Source organism: Aquarana catesbeiana, linkage group LG01 (genome assembly GCF_042186555.1).
Source record: "Aquarana catesbeiana isolate 2022-GZ linkage group LG01, ASM4218655v1, whole genome shotgun sequence".
Lineage (NCBI taxonomy): Eukaryota > Metazoa > Chordata > Amphibia > Anura > Ranidae > Aquarana > Aquarana catesbeiana.
Genome location: NC_133324.1, coordinates 444,518,977 through 444,539,956, shown reverse-complemented (window position 1 = coordinate 444,539,956; position 20,980 = coordinate 444,518,977). Strand labels below are relative to the sequence as shown.

Genomic DNA, 20,980 nt, shown 5'->3' with positions numbered 1-20,980 from the left:
AGACTGATTAGCTTCATAGGAGAGTCGAATGCCCCGGTCATTGTCATTCAACCCCCTCATGAACAAATCTAGATCTTCTCGATCCCCATTCCATAGGAGGAGGATGTCATCTATATACCTAGCCCACAGTACCACTTGAGGTCTCTGTTGGGCATAGATGACATCCTCCTCCCACAGGGCCATGAAGAGGTTCACCAAGCTGGGGGCATATTTAGCCCCCATGGCAACACCTCTATCCTGCCTATAGAACTGGCCTCCAATCCAAAAGTAGTTCCTAGTAGCTACAAAATGAAGTAGTTGCATAATGAAGCATATTTGTTCATCAAACAGCGATGAGTCATGCCTAAGATAGTATTCTACCGTGAACAACCCCAGATCATGCGGTATCACGGTGTATAATGAGGCGACATCAGCTGTCACTAGCCACCAACCTGGTCCTGGAGTATAATTAGAAACTAAGTTGATTACATGGCGGGTGTCCTTCAAGTGTGACGGCATCCCGGTCACCAATGGCTGTAAATAAAATTCTATATACCTGCCCACCTGGGACGAGATGGAATCAATCCCACTAACAATGGGACATCCCGGGGGGCAGGTAGGATGTTTGTGGATTTTTGGCAAGTAGTAGATAACCGGGGTGCGTGGGGCCTTTGGTACCAATTAGGATTTCTCCTTACTATTTAAAATGCCCTGTTCAAACCCAAACTTAATTAGCACCTCCAGTTCTTTTTTATATTGATCCTTGGGATCTGAGGGGGGTATACGTATCACGATCCCCCAGTATTTTGGACATCTCTGTGAGGTAATCCTTCCTATCCAAAACGATAATAACCTCCCCTTTATCTGCTGGCCTAATTACTAAATTTTTATTCTCACACAGAGAATTTAAACCTGATTTTAGATTTTTATTAAAATATACTCTTTTGAGGGGTAATTGTTCTAAATCCCTAAGGTCTAAATCTTTGAATACCTTCAGGGAGGGAGCCACAGCCCCCGGGGGATTGAAGAGGGAAGCATTTGATAACCCGGAATGGCGATACTCGTTAGGGCCCATCACAGTATTTGTTATGGGATTGGAGGCCATATATCTCTTGATATTGACCTTGCGTACAAATTTATGTATATCAATATACGTTTGAAATTTATCAAGGCCCCGAGGAGGTGCAAATTTAAGACCCTTATTGAGTAAAGATTTTTCGGAATCACTCAAGGAAACTGAACTTAAATTAATTATCCCATTACTGGTTACGGTTTTTTCCTTTTTTGATCGCAATCGCCTCCCCCCTCTAGATCCTCTCTTTGGTCTGCTGGCCTTTTGGTGCCCTGACTTGGCCCGTGAAAACCCCATTGCTGGTAATTAGAACTTGAGGGGCCCGGTTTACACCCATCATCTAGAGGTCCCCCCGATCTGGGGTAAGGCTGTGAGGCTACACTATTATGTTCTTCCATATTAGTGGAACCGGTGGGAGGGCCCTCAAGGTCCCTTAAGGGGTAAAACTGATTAGAGGTACTGATATTGTATTCAGAATAGCCTCTTCTATTATTCATAAGCCCAGGATTTTGAAACTCACGTATCCGTCCATCGTAATAGCCTGAATTAGGGCCTTAGTCAGGACCATAGGAACGATCAGAGTGAGGTTCAAAATCAAAGGCATGGGGAGACGGTAAGTAGTCATCGTACATATTGTACTGATCTTGTGGTCTGCCCCCAAAGGGACGGCTCCCTATAGATCCCATGTTGTTAAAGCCTCTACCCCTACCACGTCCCCCATAGTTGGAACCACCCGTCCCACAGGATCGTCTTGGTAGTGTGGGCAGATAGTGGGATGAGGCGCCTTTCTTTCCTCCACCGCCTCGTCTAGAGGGGGACTGTTGCATTCCTTGTTTGAATCTTCCCGAGGGACCATTATGGCCTCCCGGAAGGTGCCTCAAATGGCTAGGCTGTGGTGGAGGAGGGGCATATACAACAGAAGGAGGTGGTCCCCCTGTGTTGGACGGACCTAACTCCATAGTACCAGCAGAGATTTGCTCTGCTAGTAGTTTCTTTTGCCATTCAAAAACTACTGCCCCTTGATAGTCAAGTAGATCTCTGTTATATTTCTTTTTCTTTTTGGTTCTCTGGTCCCTCTCTTCCTTCTCCAATAGAGTAAGGAGAGAGAGGGATCTTTCTTTATATTCATTACTCTCCCTAAGGGGGTTCAATTTCTCTTTGATGGTTTTAATCTCTTCATGCAGTCTCGTGAGTTTGGTCCTTTTACGACCAATGAGAAATTTTAGGAAATCTATTCCAGCTGTGTTGAATTAACTAAACCATTCCTCAAGCTGGACATCGCCTTTCTGTGGGCTGACCCTCCCACCTGAGGCTTCTGGGAACCATACCCCCTTTTACATATGTGTCAAGGTAGGCTATATCCCACTGAGTATGTATTTCAGATATTGTCAGGTTCTTTAGCCTTGTGAAAAGGCCACTGAGGTCTCCCTCATCATCCTTGTATATCTCGAATACACCATCGGTATTTACCACCCTAGCGGCTCTGTAATCAAAAATGTCCATTAGAATACCTAATTGGACCAAATAAAAACACCCGTTCGAATTAACAACCAATGTGTAAGTACCTAAAATGAGTGGCTGCAGTAATAAAGCCAAAAATAGCCAAAAGACAAAATAAACACCAAAAATGACCGCGCTTCTCAAAACAATAATATAATACTAAACAATATCTATGTAATTTAAAGCTGCAGTCCTAAATATGAGGCGTGCACAAATACAAAAATAATCCAAAAAGACTGCGCTAAATAAATGACATTACTAATATCTATACACACATGAATATATAAATAGTGATAAATATCAATCTGGCAAGTGACACAAAATATTGATATTGTACTGAAAGCAAAATATCAATAATAGTAAATGTGAAAAATAATAAAAATAGTCCCAAACGAAATCAAGTATTGAGCACCAAATAACAAAAGTGACTGGAAATGGAATAAGGATGGTCAGAGGAGAAACAGTCCTTGGAGTCAAGGCAGATTCAAATGGTGATCATGAATGTTAAACAACAAAAACCCAGTAAGAGATCCTCCACCTTAATAAATGCGCGCTTACCAGAGGTAAGCTAAAAATCAGCTTATCTATGAGCATCCACTCAGGGGAAACCGACACCTCCAATCTCCTCACAGGGAAGGGGCAGACAGGATCTCTCCGTCCGGTGGATTCAATCAACAAGCCAGGGGGACCCAGAGAAATAAAGAATTTTCTCCATAGTGTAAATCAGTTAAACCATTTATTTAAACAAAGGGATATTTGCACTTACATTAAAAATCACGGATATAGGCACATAAGAAGTAAAACAGCCGGCCAGCCTGCATGCACCCGTTCGGAACGAGATAGGATAAAACCGATGAAGTCAGCGCGTCAGCCTTCCGACGTTCTTTTCGTCCTATTGGACGTCGTCATGGGAACGGGCGACGCACTGACTCATTGCTATTTGTAGACCTGATGCCAAAACCAAGCCTCGTTCTGAAGCTCAAATGGCGCCACCACAACATCCTCTTAACAAGCAGGAAGTGTGTAACATATTACGATTAGAATGGGCAAAAGATTCGCCTGCCAGGATTTTCAAACCCTCTTAGCGCCATGAGAATTTAGATGATCTAAGGACCATAAAAAATGGATCAAACCTAAAGTTAAATACAAAATAGAAAATATTCAATAAAAACATTAAGGAACACATGTAAATGTTCTTATGTGCCATCTAGTGGGGCAAGTAGGAACTACACCTAAAATTAGTATCAGCAATATAGAGATATAAAAAAAAAAAAAAAAAAAAAAAAAAAAATTTTAAAAGAGGAAAATCAGCAGGTAATTAAACCGAAAACTGAAAAAATATAGAAATATAAAAAAATTGTAATGTCATTTATTTAGCGCAGTCTTTTTGGATTATTTTTGTATGTATTTGTGCACGCCTCACATTAAGGACTGCAGCTTTAATTACATAGATATTGTTTAGTATTATATTATTGTTTTGAGAAGCGCGGTAATTTTTGGTGTTTAAGATTGTGGAGAAGTTTTAAAGCAGGGTTAGGTTCTAAAAATACATCCTATGCTTTGAACATCTCACGGAACACTGTTCAATCCATCATCCGAAAATGGAAAGAGTATGGCGCAACTGCAAACCTACCAAGACATGGCCGTCCACCTAAACGGACAGGCTGGGCAAGGAGAGCATTAATTAGAGAACCAGCAAGAGGCCCATGACAACTCTGGAGGAGCTGCAGAGATCCACAGCTCAGGTGGGAGAATCGGTCCACAAGACAACTGTAAGTCGTGCACTCCACAAATCTGGCCTTTATGGAACAGTGACAAGAAGAAAGCCAGTGTTGAAACAAAACCATAAGATGTCCCATTTGCAGTTTGCGAGAAGCCATGTGGGGGACACCGCAAACATGTGGAAGATACTCTGGTCAGATGAGACCAAAATTGGACTTTTTGTCCTAAAAGCAAAATGCTATGTGTCGCAGAAAACTAACACTGCACATCACCCTGAACACACATCCTCACCGTGAAACATGGTGGTGGCAGCATCATGTTGTGGGGATGCTTTTCTTCAGCAGGGACAGGGAAGCTGGTCAGAGTTGATGGGAAGATTGATGGAGCCAAATACAGGGCAATCTTAGAAATAAACCTGTTAGAATCTGCAAAGGACATGAGACTGGGCCGGAGGTTCACCTTCCAGCAGGACACTAAACATACAGCCAGAGCTACAATGGAATGGTTTAGATTAAAGCATAATTATGTGTTAGAATGGCCCAGTCAAAGTCCAGACCTAAATCCAATTGAGAATCTGTGGCACGACTTGAAAATTGCTATTCACAGACGCTCTCCATCCAATCTGACAGAGCTGGAGCTATTTTGCAAAGAAGAATAGGCAAAAATGCACTCTCTAGATGTCCAAAGCTCGTAGAGTTGTACCTAAAAAGACTTGCAGCTTTAATTGCAGCGAAAGGTGGTTCTACAAAGTATTGACTCGGGGGAGCTGAATACAAATGCACGCCACACTTTTCAGATATTTATTTGTAAAAAAATGTAAAAACCATTTATTATTTTCCTTCTACTTCACAATTATGTGCCACTTTGGTCTATTACATAAAATCCCAGTAAAATACATTTACGTTTTTGGTTGAAACATGACAAAATGTGGAAACTTTCTAGGGGCATGAATACTTTTTCAAGGCACTGTACATCCAATGTACAAACATTTAACATTGCAAGTGATCCCAGTAGAAGTCCTGGTGGAATTTCATACATATACTTGAGTATATAAAATTATTAACAAATAGATTAAATTTGCAACAAGTCCAGTTTCAGGGGCCACTGAGAGATGATCGCAGGCAGGGCCGCTGTTAGAAATCATGGGGCCCCGTGCAGCCTACCTGACAGGGCCCCAAGCAGCTCTGCAAAGTGTGCCTGCCACAATCCTTCATACATCTCTGGCAGCAGCCCCTCCCTCTGGAGTTACCGAGGGAGCAAGGCAGGCAGGTATTTGTGGCATATCCCTCCGCCAGTTGGGCCCGAAACTTTCAACTTAGTATCAGCAGATGCGCCGCCCAATAATTTCTACTCCTGCTAGAACCTCCTGGGTCCCTGTGAATTAAGGTTCTGCATGAGGGCAGAGAGTGACTTTATACATGTCTTAACTGCTGTTATAATATCACCTAGAGTTGGTTCAGACATGTTGTTGTTAGCCATTTGAAAGTCATATGATGGCTGTGCTGAGTAGGGTATACACACTGCACTCTCCACTAAGTCCTGGAGTCTGTCCATTGTAGCAATGTCACAGTTGGGATCTGTGCCTTAACCTTGAAGCTTCTCCTGAGATGTGGCCCCAGATAAACTGTTTTGGATGGCTGATTTCTCCCAGTGGGGTTCTAGCAAATCTATCTTTATCTGTTCTGGAAGGAAGGGCGCTGATTCCATCTTGGAGAGCTTGGCCCATCTGGCTCATGTCTTTGTTTTATTGTGCTTGGTCATGGCAGTTTGCAGCAGTAGTCACACGCCTGCAAGAGCACCTTTTGGGCGGTGTATACACTGCCCCCAAAACCCCCGCCCATTGAAATTGTGCTTTAGCAGCGCCGCAACACGGGTGCTTTTAACCCTTCGGCCACCATCGGGGGTGAAAAGCGCCGCTATAACAGCGATAAAGCGCTGCTAATACTAGCGGCGCTTTACCACTAATGCTGCAACCACCCCAGTGTGAAAGTACCTTTAATACTATACTGAACACTACACACACACACAATTAGCACAGATCTAATTACCCTGCACTGTTTACATGAGATAATAACAATAGGAAAGAGACACTTTTTTCAATAGACTTCAAATGCACACAAACACTACAGCAGTCACACTATTAGAACACAGAAACACTTGCCTAAGTGTCTCTGCTTCTGGTCTGGATGAAATACAGCAGCAGCAGCTCTTGCATGGAAGGTCACACAGTCCAGTTCTATCTCTACTTCCTGGAAAATCATTAAAGAAAAAAGAAAATATAAATGAGTAGAGCATCTTTAGCAGATTAGCAAGAGAGACCATAAAGCGGAGGTCCAAAATTTTGTATATTGGCAGAAATATACTCAAGTATTATTAACTGAATAACCTTTAGGTTAAACAGTTTACAGGAGTAATAATGGTATTACCCTGAGGTTATAAATAGAGAGCGCAAGTATATTCCCCAACACTGGAGCGCAAGTGTAGGCAAATACCTGATGTCCGCTGTAACAGAACTAGTATAATTACAACTTAAATAAAGGAATAGTAGAACAGGAAAGATAAGATAGAGAACAAAAAAGAAAGAGAGGAAGTAGTAAGGTGGGGAGAATTGGGAGGGGGGAGGAGAAGCGTTGTGACCTCTCCTACTGGATTGTTCCAAATATTCTGATATAATACAATGGGGAACGGATGGTACATCATTACATATAGTGTTAGAGCAAGGCTATAGGATGCCAGGGCTGCCATATTTTATTACATTTAGGAATGGTGGTGTTGAGTCGAGTTGTGGAATATTCCATGTTATAAACATCTTGAATAAGTTTGTAGAGATCTGCTGAGGATGGTGGTAGTGGTGGTTTTCATTTTAACGCTATCAGGCATCTAGCTGTAGTCAAAACATGGTTTATCAGTTTGGTAGTGAGTTTAGCTCTTTTCGACATTGGTAACCCCAGAAGGTAGTGTACTGGATCTAAAGGATTTGGAGGGCCAAATAATGGTTCTAAGAGCGATTTAGTGTGTTCCCAAAATGATTGTGGAAACTCCCTTTTTAAAGGATATCCTGGTTTCTGATCTAACGATCAAGATCAAGAAATACCAGTCTAACTTTGTGGTCTTTGTCAAGCAGCACCTATCTGTCTCCATGCCCCCATCACTCCATTAACCCCCTATTACCAGTGAGATCTTGGGTCCATTTAGCTATATGAATACTTAAAAGCTTTTCCTAGCACCCTCTTAATATCCTACCGCATCTTTACCATATCACAATGAACATGAACTTCCAAAATACCAGAGACCCACAGTTTAAATAGTAAGATACCAGAATAATCCAACCAAGAAGTAGAACCGACTATTTAATATGTTAAATGTTACACATGCATGCTATTGTTATGTATTCTATGGTGGTCCATGCTACTCGTCATCTGTATGTTCTTTTTTTGTATCATATTCTCTTAAAAATATCATAAATACAAATCACAAAATTAAAAAAAGAAACCGCCAACCACTGTTGTCATGGTTTAGTTAGTTTTGATCTAAAAAATTTTCCTTATTAAGAACACACAGACATTCATTTGTACAACTTATGTTCTTTGGGTTCTTGAGACTTAGGCTCTGTTTACTATAGGAACTGCATATGAACTGCACAGGAACTGCACTGCATTCTTGTTTAATTTACATGTGATTTAGTGCAGTTCAATTTGAGCCACCTAATTTTGAATGGGCTCAAATTGCACCGCATCGCACCAAAGAAGTGCATGCACCTTTTTTGAGCTGCACCGCAACCTGATTGTTTTGTACCATGCAATACAGTGCAGACAAGCACACTTTGTTTGCAACCTGCGATTGGGTGCCGTTAACTTTGTATTGACACCCGCAGCAGATCGCAAGGGCAGTGTGATTTGCATGCAGTGTAGAAAATGCGCACGGATCGTTGTGTTTCCTGCAAATCTTGCAGATTCAGAAATTGGCAAGCAGTTTTTCTTAAAGAAAAAATGCAAGAATAAAAAAGGTGGGGCACAAAGAAAATGCTGTAACAACAGTTATGCAAATCGCCTGGGTGGTAGGTTTATTAATTAAACCCAAATTCTCACAGTAAATTGACATTCCAAAATTACATGGAATAATAAAACAGTATCATTCTTTATCCATAGGTATGTGTGCCCCAGATCCTTCGATCCTTGCAGATGATTGGCAGCACATCAAAGCTTCAACCAGTTGTCATGCGTCTTATGACAACTTTGTGGGAGAAACAGGTATTAATAGTATGCTGATGTTCATTAAGGAGGCTGAAACTTTCATTCATGTTAAATTTTACTATCGTACATTTTGGAATTGGAATATGCTATTATTCTGTAGTATTTATACATTCTGATTGGCCTGGTTCTACATGTGATCAGTTATCTTTTATTTTCTTCTTTCTCAATGTTCTGTTCCAGGATAAATGTTAGCTGTGTGGCTGCCGCAATGTACAACTTGGCTAATGTATAAAACTTGGTTTAAAGAAAAGCAAAAGTCTGAAAATTACAAACAATTTTGGCAATCATTGGACCAGAGTGGGTTAAAAAAGATTTTGTATATATGTAGCCAAGAAAAAGTATGTGCACCCCTAGGAATTAACTAGTTTTCTGTAGTAATTTGCCATAAAATGTGATCTGATCCTCATCTAAGTCACAACAATAGACAAACACAAGCTGATAACACACAAACAATTCTAATTTTTTGTGTCTCTATTGAACACACCCAATAAACATTCATACTGCTGGGGGAAAAAGAAAGCAAACCCATTGAACAATTACTTCAACAAAAGTTAATTGGAGTCAGTAGTTTAGCACACCTGGAGTCCAATTAATGGAATGAGTTGGAGGTGTGGTTTACAGCTACATCGATAAAACACTTTTTAAAATGGAACTTTAGTCAGACAATTAAGTCCTGCTAGAGCATTTCAGGCTGGCCCATTTTGCAAGTATAACTATGTAAAACGTTAACAATAATGTATATACTGTATAAAATCCACCCTGCTCTACACATGCTCAGTTGCTCTCCATTTTTAGGCACTGCCGAGTTTATAGAGGCCAATCTGCTAACATCCTTAAAGCAAAATTAAACCCTCCTATCCTTTACAGCCAAAGCTGTTTCTATTTGATCTGTAACTACCATGGTGCTGCACATGACACCAGCCATTTGAATGTTTGACAGTTTGGTTAAGGACACAAGCAAATGTGACAGTTGTCAATCCTGGCATTTCAGAAATGTAATGGTTTTTGTGAAACTGTTAAATTGATGGGTTTAGTTCTGCCTTATGATTTACTGCTGGGCTTCAGCAAAATGGCAGCCCCTGGCAAGAAGAAACAGGAGCAATGCTGGAGGCATTTTACAGCACACACTCATTTTGGCAGCATAGGCATTAATGTGGAATGTGTGTTCTTTGTTAAAGAACATTATTTTTTATCAAGCTGTTATGGGTAAAGTTCTGCTTTAATATTGTTCATAAGAAGCTGATGTGAACCATGCCTGGCAAAAAGGAGCTCTTTAAAGATATGTGATCAAGAGTTGATCTGCATAAGGCTGGAAAGGAATACAAAGCAATCTTAACCACTTGCCGACCGCCTAACGCACATATACGGCGGCAGAATGGCACGGGCAGGCAGAATCACGTACCCGTGATCCGATCGAACCCCCCCCCCTGGTGCCAGCGGCGGTCGGCATTTGACTGGGAGCGTCGGGAGGCGAGGGGGAGACCATCCGATCATGGCCCCCCCCTCGCGATCGCTCCCAGCCAATCGGAATCCTCCCCTGCCTGTGTGTAGTTTCACACAGGCAGAGGATGTGATGTCATCTCTCCTCGGCTCGGCAGTTTCCGCTCCAGCGCCGAGGAGAGAAGACATGTAAGTGCACAACACACACACACACACAGTGGAACATGCCAGGCATACTTTACACCCCCGATCCCCCCCCGATCGCCCCCCGATCCCCCCCCAATCACCCCCCCCGTCACAAACTGACAGCAAGCAGTATTTTTTTTTTTTTTTTCTGATTACTGCATGGTGTCAGTTTGTGACAGTTACAGTGTTAGGGCAGTGAGTATTACCCCCCTTTAGGTCTAGGATACCCCCCTAACCCCCCCTAATAAAGTTTTAACCCCTTGATCACCCCCTGTCACCAGTGTCACTAAGCGATCATTTTTCTGATCGCTGTATTAGTGTCGCTGGTGACGCTAGTTAGGGAGGTAAATATTTAGGTTCGCCGTCAGCGTTTTATAGCGACAGGGACCCCCATATACTATCTAATAAATGTTTTAACCCCTTGATTGCCCCCTAGTTAACCCTTTCACCACTGATCACCGTATAACCGTTACGGGTGACGCTGGTTAGTTCGTTTATTTTTTATAGTGTCAGGGCACCCGCCGTTTATTACCGAATAAAGGTTTAGCCCCCTGATCGCCCGGCGGTGATATGCGTCGCCCCAGGCAGCGTCAGATTAGCGCCAGTACCGCTAACACCCACGCACGCAGCATACGCCTTCCTTAGTGGTATAGCATCAGAACGGATCAATATCTGATCCGATCAGATCTATACTAGTGTCCCCAGCAGTTTAGGGTTCCCAAAAACGCAGTGTTAGCGGGATCAGCCCAGATACCCGCTAGCACCTGCGTTTTTCCCCTCTGCCCGGCCCAGCCCACCCAAGTGCAGTATCGATCGATCACTGTCACTTACAAAACACTAAACGCATAACTGCAGCGTTCACAGAGTCAGGCCTGATCCCTGCGATCGCTAACAGTTTTCTTGGTAGCGTTTTGGTGAACTGGCAAGCACCAGCCCCAGGCAGCGTCAGGTTAGCGCCAGTACCGCTAACACCCACGCACGCAGCGTACACCTCCCTTAGTGGTATAGTATCTGAACGGATCAATATCTGATCCGATCAGATCTATACTAGCGTCCCCAGCAGTTTAGGGTTCCCAAACACGCAGTGTTAGCGGGATCAGCCCAGATACCTGCTAGCACCTGCGTTTTGCCCCTCCGCCCGGCCCAGCCCACCCAAGTGCAGTATCGATCGATCACTGTAACTTACAAAACACTAAACGCATAACTGCAGCGTTCGCAGAGTCAGGCCTGATCCCTGCGATCGCTAACAGTTTTTTTGGTAGCGTTTTGGTGAACTGGCAAGCACCAGCGGCCTAGTACACCCCGGTCGTAGTCAAACCAGCACTGCAGTAACACTTGGTGACGTGGCGAGTCCCATAAGTGCAGTTCAAGCTGGTGAGGTGGCAAGCACAAGTAGTGTCCCGCTGCCACCAAAAAGACAAACACAGGCCCGTCGTGCCCATAGTGCCCTTCCTGCTGCATTCGCCAATCCTAATTGGGAACCCACTGCTTCTGCAGCGCCCGTGCTTCCCCCATTCACATCCCCAACCAAATGCAGTCGGCTGCATGAGAGGCATTTTCTTTATGTCCTCCCGAGTACCCCTACCCAGCGAACTCCCCCAAAAAAGATGTCGTGTCTGCAGCAAGCGCGGATATAGGCGTGACACCCGCTATTATTGTCCCTCCTGTCCTGACAATCCTGGTCTTTGCATTGGTGAATGTTTTGAACGCTACCATTCACTAGTTGAGTATTAGCGTAGGGTACAGCATTGCACAGACTAGGCACACTTTCACAGGGTCTCCCAAGATGCCATCGCATTTTGAGAGACCCGAACCTGGAACCGGTTACAGTTATAAAAGTTAGTTACAAAAAAAAGTGTAAAAAAAAAAAAAAAACACATACAAAAATATGAAATAAAAAAAAAAATAGTTGTCGTTTTATTGTTCTCTCTCTCTCTATTCTCTCTCTCTTGTTCTGCTCTTTTTTACTGTATTCTATTCTGCAATGTTTTATTGTTATTATGTTTTACCATGTTTGTTTTTCAGGTATGCTATTTTTTATACCTTACCGTTTACTGTGCTTTATTGTTAACCATTTTTTTGTCTTCAGGTACGCCATTCACGACTTTGAGTGGTTATACCAGAATGATGCCTGCAGGTTTAAGTATCATCTTGGTATCATTCTTTTCAGCCAGCGATCGGCTTTCATGTAAAAGCAATCCTAGCAGCTAATTAGCCTCTAGACTGCTTTTACAAGCAGTGGGAGGGAATGCCCCCCCCCCCCCCAACGTCTTCCGTGTTTTTCTCTGGCTCTCCTGTCTCAACAGGGAACCTGAGAATGCAGCCGGTGATTCAGCCAGCTGACCATAGAGCTGATCAGAGACCAGAGTGGCTCCAAACATCTCTATGGCCTTAGAAACCGGAAGCTACGAGCATTTTATGACTTAGATTTCGCCGGATGTAAACAGCGCCATTGGGAAATTGGGAAAGCATTTTATCACACCGATCTTGGTGTGGTCAGATGCTTTGAGGGCAGAGGAGAAATCTAGGGTCTAATAGACCCCAATTTTTGCAAAAAAGAGTACCTGTCACTACCTATTGCTATGATAGGGGATATTTACATTCCCTGAGATAACAATAAAAATGATTTAAAAAAAAAAAAAAATAAATAAAAGGAACAGTTTAAAAATAAGATAAAAAAATAATAATAATAAAGAAAAAAAAAAAAAGCACCCCTGTCCCCCCTGCTCTCGCGCTAAGGCGAACGCAAGCGTCGGTCTGGCGTCAAATGTAAACTGCAATTGCACCATGCATGTGAGGTATCACCGCGAACGTCAGATCGAGGGCAGTAATTTTAGCAGTAGACCTCTGTAAATCTAAAGTGGTAACCTGTAAAGGCTTTTAAAGGCTTTTAAAAATGTATTTAGTTTGTCGCCACTGCACGTTTGTGCGCAATTTTAAAGCATGTCATGTTTGGTATCCATGTACTCGGCCTAAGATCATCTTTTTTATTTCATCAAACATTTGGGCAATATAGTGTGTTTTAGTGCATTAAAATTTAAAAAAGTGTGTTTTTTCCCCAAAAAATGCGTTTGAAAAATCGCTGCGCAAATACTGTGTGAAAAAAAAAAATGAAACACCCACCATTTTAATCTGTAGGGCATTTGCTTTAAAAAAATATATAATGTTTGGGGGTTCAAAGTAATTTTCTTGCAAAAAAAAATTATTTTTTTATGTAATCAAAAAGTGTCAGAAAGGGCTTTGTCTTCAAGTGGTTAGAAGAGTGGGTGATGTGTGACATAAGCTTCTAGATGTTGTGCATAAAATGCCAGGACAGTTCAAAACCCCCCCCAAATGACCCCATTTTGGAAAGTAGACACCCCAAGCTATTTGCTGAGAGGCATGTCGAGTCCATGGAATATTTTATATTGTGACACAAGTTGCGGGAAAGAGACAATTTTTTATTTTTTTTATTTTTTTTTGCGCAAAGTTGTCACTAAATGATATATTGCTCAAACATGCCATGGGAATATGTGAAATTACACCCCAAAATACATTCTGTTGCTTCTCCTGAGTACGGGGATACCACATGTGTGAGACTTTTTGGGAGCCTAGCCGCGCACGGGACCCCGAAAACCAAGCACCGCCTTCAGGCTTTCTAAGGCCGTAAATTTTTGATTTCACTCTTCACTGCCTATCACAGTTTCGGAGGCCATGGAATGCCCAGGTGGCAAAAACCCCCCCCAAATGCCCCATTTTGGAAAGTAGACACCCAAAGCTATTTGCTGAGCGGTATAGTGAGTATTTTGCAGACCTCACTTTTTGTCACAAAGTTTTGAAAATTGAAAAAAGAAAAAAAAAATTTTTTTTTCTCGTCTTTCTTTATTTTCAAAAACAAATGAGAGCTGCAAAATACTCACCATGCCTCTCAGCAAATAGCTTGGGGTGTCTACTTTCCAAAATGGGGTCATTTGGGGGGGGGTTTGTGCCACCTGGGCATTCCATGGCCTCCGAAACTGTGATAGGTAGTGGGGAGTAAAATCAAAAATGTACGCCCTTAGAAATCCTGAAGGCAGTGATTGGTTTTCGGGGCCCCGTACGCGGCTAGGCTCTCAAAAAGTCCCACACATGTGGTATCCCCGTACTCAGGAGAAGCAGCTAAATGTATTTTGGGGTGCAATTCCACATATGCCCATGGCCTGTGTGAGCAATATATCATTTAGTGACAACTTTGTGCAAAAAAAAAAAAAAAAAATTGTCACTTTCCCGCAACTTGTGTCAAAATATAAAACATTCCATGGACTCAACATGCCTCAAAGCAAATAGCTTGGGGTGTCTACTTTCCAAAATGGGGTCATTTGGGGGGGGTTTTATGCCATCTGGGCATTTTATGGCCTTCAAAACTGTGATAGGTAGTGAGGAGTAAAATCAAAAATGTACGCCCTTAGAAATCCTGAAGGCAGTTATTGGTTTTCGGGGCCCCGTACGCGGCTAGGCTCCCAAAAAGTCCCACACATGTGGTATCCCCATACTCAGGAGAAGCAGCTAAATGTATTTTGGGGTGCAATTCCACATATGCCCATGGCCTGTGTGAGCAATATATCATTTAGTGACAACTTTTTGTAATTTTTTTTTTTTTTTTGTCATTATTCAATCACTTGGGACAAAAAAAATGAATATTCAATGGGCTCAACATGCCTCTCAGCAAATTCCTTGGGGTGTCTACGTTCCAAAATGGGGTCATTTGTGGGGGTTTTGTACTGCCCTGCCATTTTAGCACCTCAAGAAACGACATAGGCAGTCATAAATTAAAGGCTGTGTAAATTCCAGAAAATGTACCCTAGTTTGTAGGCGCTATAACTTTTGCGCAAACCAATAAACATACACTTATTGACATTTTTTCTACCAAAGACATGTGGCCGAATACATTTTGGCCTAAATGTATGACTAAAATTGAGTTTATTGGATTTTTTTTAGAACAAAAAGTAGAAAATATCATTTTTTTTTCAAAATTTTCGGTCTTTTTCCGTGTATAGCGCAAAAAATAAAAACGGCAGAGGTGATCAAATACCATCAAAAGAAAGCTCTATTTGTGGGAAGAAAAGGACGCAAATTTCGTTTGGGTACAGCATTGCATGACCGCGCAATTAGCAGTTAAAGCGACGCAGTGCCGAATTGTAAAAAGTGCTCTGGTCAGGAAGGGGGTAAAACCTTCCGGGGCTGAAGTGGTTAAAGTGTTTAGGCATCCATCGGATGACAGTTGGACAAATTGCCTATAAATGCAGTTTAGCACTGTGGCTACTTTTCTCAAAAGTGGGTGCCCAGCCAAGATGAGTCGCAAGGTACAACACATAATCCTCAATGAGGTAAAGAGGAACCCACAAGTAATAGCTAAAGGCTTGAAGAAATCGCTGTAATGTCGCATACACACGATCAGAAATTCCGCCAGCAAAACTGTGATGAGAGCTTTTTGTCGGAAAATGCGACCGTGTGTATGCTCCATCGGTCTTTTGCTGGCGGAATTCCAGCCAGCAAAAGATTGAGGGCATGTTCTCTATTTTTCGGTCAGGAAACGCGCAAAATTCCTACGCATGCTCAGAAACAATTCTGCTCGTCGTAGTGTTGTTCGTCACTGCGTTCTTGGAGGTCGAAAGTTCAGAGAACTTTTGTGTGACCATGTGTATGCCGTGTGTATGGGGCATTACTGCAAACATCCCTGTTCATGAGTCTTCCATACCCATGTCTTTTTAACAGGCAGGGTGTCCTTGGCAGAACACCATGGAGGAAACCACTGTTATCTAAAAAAAAAAAAAAAAGGCAAAAAAAGCTATGTAGTTTGTCAAAAAGCACCTTGGAAAACTGAAACGCTACTGGGAAAATGTTTTGTGGACTGATGAAACATCATCCCAACAAATATCATCCCAACGGTAAAGTAGGGTAGAGGGAACATCTTGATTTGAGCTTGCTTTGCTGCCTCGGGGCCTGGACCACTTGCCATCATCAAGGGGAAAATACATTCCCAAATTTACCAAAATATCCTACAGGATGATGACAGGGTGGCTGTCCACCAGGTGAAGCTTAGCAGATGTTGGGAGATGCAGCAGGACATTGACCATACTAGCTCATAATGAAATACTCACCTTAGTTGAAGACCTCACTGCGGTCCCCGTGCACTGCTCCGGCCGGCGACATCGCTCCCAGGATTATTTCTGGGTATGACGTCACTCCCATGCGTGCGCGGGGGAGCCGCCGGTAATGGCACGTCTGCTGAAGCAATGGCACGAACGAGCCGTTGCTTCAGTGCGCATGTGCCGATGACGTCAGCACATGCTGATACAGGGAAAATCTAAACCGTGCAGGTTTAGGAGTTATCCATGCTAGCTACAGGTAAGCCTTATTATATGCTTACCTGTAGTAAAAAGTGGATTGTAAGGGTTTACAACCACTTTAAACTTTGAAGTAAATCCACCACACACTGGCTTCAGAAAAATAAAATACACCTTTTTGGAGGGGCCCAGTTAAAGCCCAGACCGTAATTTCATAGAGATGCTGTGGTGGAGTGACCTCAAGAGAGCTGTTCATACCAGACATCCTATAAATGTGTCTGAAGCAAATTGGTTTTGTAAAGAGGAATGGTCAAAAATTCCTCCTGAACATAGTTCATGTCTGAGCTACCAAAAGCACTTGCATTGCTGCCAAAGGAGTTTCACCCAGCTATTTACTCCACATGCAGCCCAGAGCATTTTTTTCTGCATCAAAAACTCATGGCTAGTAGGTTCATAAGGTTTTCAATGGCATAGTTCCAGGGCTTTCCAGTTCCAGAAAAAAATGTAGAACATGCTGCATTTTTTCTGTACTGTACTGGAACACAGTAAAAAGAATCAAGAATACACCAAAAATGCACTACAGCACATGTCCTTATTTAAGGTTAAGAAAAAATAGGGGAAAAAATGCACTAGACTGCATCAAAAACACGCATGCAGAAAAGCACCTGGAACGCATGCAGACTGCGTTTCTATGGTGTAAACTTGCCCTAAGAGTTCACTTATGGTTTCTTCTAGCTCTGTGGTTGTTTAATGGGTATGTTCAGTAAAGACATGAGAAATTAGAATGGTTTGTTACCAGCCTAAATACATTGTGTTTCTCTATTGTTGTGACTTGTGGATTACATCACGTTTTATGGCAAATTAATGGAGACAAAACGTTAATTCCAAGGGGCTCACATAATTTTTGATTATTTGTGTATATATACACACACTGTATGTGTGTGTATGTTATTTTACTCTGTCTTGGGTCAACTTGTTTTATCCATTTCTTCTCTCTGCAGATATAATGAAAGTATAAATGAGTGTGACTACATTAGTAAATTATTCTTCTCTCTTTAGCTATTAAAGTATTTTCTTTTTTTCTTAGTGAGATCAATATGAAATATTGCATGTGTTTTTTTTTTTATTATCTTTTGTGCATTTAGCAGGTTGAACTTTGGCTCCTTTTTATGTTTTCTGCTTATTCCTAGTCTTCTGTGGGAAAAAAAGCCTGCTTTTACAGAGCTCAGCAGCTCTATGTGACTATGTACCTGTATATAGAGCCGGAGAGATGGATAATCCTACAAATCCAGTGTAAACACTCCTGGATAGTGAGTCAGTGACTGCTTGTGCTAAGGTGGGGAGCATGACTGCCTGGAATGTGAAGTCTGGCATCTGGAACATGAGGGTCCATGCACACTAGGCAGCTGAAAAAATGCCAGAACCTCTGTCAGAAAAAAGCAGCATAAAAAATGCTTATAATGGCTTGTATTGCACATGCGTTTATGCATGTTTGCTTTTATAGGTATTCTTTCGAAAACATTTCCCTCTGCTCTTTTTTCCCTATACTCAATATACACTTAAAAATGCTGAACACACTTAAATGTGTGTTTCTGCATGAAAGCTCCTCTCAAAAACGTGTTTGTTTTTTTTTGTTCACCCTGTAAACACGCCTCTTCCAATATGCCCTATAAATAGCCAAATATGTATGGACACATAAGTGGAGTGGAGTAAACGAAGAAAACCAGCAGAGCCACACTGAAATGCACTGAAATCCTACTGAGTCTATCTTTACATACCATATATGAAGTCAATACTAACTCTAAATGCACCTACTCATATTCTCACTTACACCCAGTGCCCAATATTACCAAATTGCAAAGACTCCAATCTATCCTACTGGATACATCTGCCAGCTGCCTATCTCTATAATCTCTTTACGTTTTTCCACAAAGTGTGGAGTAAATTTAATCCTTACTGACTAATATTTTCTTCTCCACCTCCTACCTCAACTAAGTATACACCCAGTTTAAGTTTATGGACACAAACTCCCTTGGATACAATAGTACTAGAATTAAAGCGGATCCCCACTCAAAAAGTAGAAGCTCCGCTTGTTTGCACCCTCCCCTGCCACATTTGGCACTTTTTGGGGGGGGGCCGATACCTGCCAAAACAGCTACCCACTTCCGGGTAAGATCGCTGCACAATGATGCGGCGATCTACAAAATTTCTGGCCCCTCGTCCTTCCCCTCCGCTTCCTTCTGGGAGACACACAGGTCCTAGAAGACAGCGGGACCATTCAGAAAGCGCAGCATGACTCACGCATGCGCAGTAGGAAACAGGCACTTCTTGTTTCCTTTAGTAAGGATGCTGGTGCCTGCACCTGGAGCCGATGGACGAATCGGCTAGGGGTGCCGACATTGCGGGATACCTGGACAGGTAAGTGTCCTCATAGTAAAATTCAGCAGCCACAGTATTTGTAGCTGCTGACTTTTAATTTTTTTTTTTTTTTTTTTTTTTAACACAGGCTGGAACTCCGCTTTAAGTAGCCAAGTTTCCCCTCAACTCAGTGCCTCTCTGTACACTTTCTTTTCTTTGTCGGTTCGGCCTTCCTTCCAATGCTTTGAACTCTCCAGTAAAACGTGAATATGTTTAAAACCAACCAGGTGTAACCCTATTCTACGGTGTAACCCAAAATTATTCTGTGTAATTATTCTCTCTTCCATTCTCTCATAGTGTTGAGAAAACTGAAGGGAGAATCAGTTTTCTGTGGGGTGATACAAATTTTCTGAGACATTTTTTCTCGCTGGAACTTTGGTAATTGAAGTCTAGAGTAATCTACTGTGCAAATTTTGTTCCAGGACAGAGTCTATCCAGAGCTCCAGAAGCTAATTGCTGTTGCTGATTCCCAGTGTTTATCAACTAGCAAAGAAACCCAGTGGGAGAAAACTGTTGCAAAAGCGGCAACTATCCGAGATATATGCAGGCAGAGGTAAACGTGTGTTCTTATCTGCTTATTGTGAGCAGCTAAAAAATGTTCCAAAGTTATAGCAAAACCTAGCCAGAGTTCAGTTGTGATTTTGTTCCTGCTGCATGAGGCTGTGGTAGCAGGCAATTCTACCAAAGGAAATAGGAGCCTTTAGGACAGGGGTAGGCAACCTTAAAGAGGTGGAGACCTACCTGAACAACATGGGGGAAGTCAAAGATCACCGACACCATGTCACCTCCTCACACCTGATATAAACCTCTAATTGCCATACTAACGTGTCGCAATCACGTGCATTGCATGGCAAACGTGTTTAAATCAGGTGGTGAGGAGGCACCTGTCAAACACACTCAGATCACTTTTCAGAGGAACAGCAGTGCCTGCTACACTTGTGAATGAGCCCTTAGTTGCATTCGGCAGCGGCACCCTTAGGGCTCATTCACACATAAAGTTGGGGGGGGGTATTTCATTCACTTGATTTGAGCTACTACACCCATCAACCATGACAGGGTGTGTAACACCTGCTGTGGCTTCGACATATGTAAACCCCTGGCCACTGCAGCTAAAGGGGGTGAGGTTGGGACGGAGGGAGTAAAAACACATCTTAACTGTGAGGTTTTACCACCCACCAAATTACAAATTTAATAAATACTTACTGTTCGGAGCGCCCTATAAGGCTGCTTTTATACTGATGTGCTGAGGTTTACCTGCACCATGGGTGCAGCGCAGTGCATCTGCAACTTTCCTGGGTTAGCTGCGCTTTGCCATAGACTTCTATTATATCCTGCAGGTGTGGTGCACTTTCTGAAAATGCACCAAAACTCCTGCATTCAGAAAGTGCACCAAACCCACAGGATATAATTGAAGTCTATGGCTAAGTGCAGCAAACCTGCAGGAAAGCTGCAAATACACTGTACTGCACCCACGGTGTGGGTAAATCACAGTGAATCGGTGTGAAAGGAGCCCTATACCATTATGCCCAGTGTATTGCTTCATACTGACCTGAAAATCTCTTCTCCTCTGCTGCTGGCACCGCTCTGCAGACCACTCGCTGGGATAATAGATGGTGTGCAATTGGTATCACTCTGCATGGGACAGGAGCCAGCACTACAGAGGAGGCATCGACTTAGTGGTTCTTGATCCCTACTACAGCTCCAACTATACAAGTAGTCCCTCTGCATTGCACTCTGATGCTCTGGGATGGCAGGCCAGAAAGCCCAGATCGTGATGTACCAGTCACCTGGCTGCGATCTACGGGTTGCTGGCCCCTGCTTTAGGGCATACTTTGGTAGCACTTTCAAAGGACTTGGAATGTAGTATTTGACTTTTACTTTGGATCTGTTTTACCATACATTTTATTTTACTAAAAAACAAAGCATAGGGGGGGGGGGATTTTGGAATGACACAGATGGAGCATAAAAGATGAATTAAAGAAAAAAGAAAATAGAATCAATATGTTATACCGTATTAAATGTATCGTACATTTTGGCGAGTAAGAATACTTAGTTCATAACAAAAAATAAAAATGTAAAAAGGATCGGAGAAGATCCAAGTCAAT

The 20,980-nt window shown here is 42.5% G+C and overlaps 1 protein-coding gene across 2 annotated transcripts in view; it reads left to right on the top strand.

Annotated features, from left to right (window-relative positions):
* FOCAD (focadhesin) overlaps positions 1-20,980 on the top strand; it is a 278,787-nt gene that overhangs the window by 150,871 nt on the left and 106,936 nt on the right. For both annotated transcript variants that reach the window (XM_073636312.1, XM_073636321.1), the window contains 2 exons: positions 8,422-8,523; positions 19,298-19,428. In XM_073636312.1, coding sequence (XP_073492413.1) covers positions 8,422-8,523; positions 19,298-19,428 — 233 coding nt within the window. The remainder of the gene's footprint in view (positions 1-8,421; positions 8,524-19,297; positions 19,429-20,980) is intronic.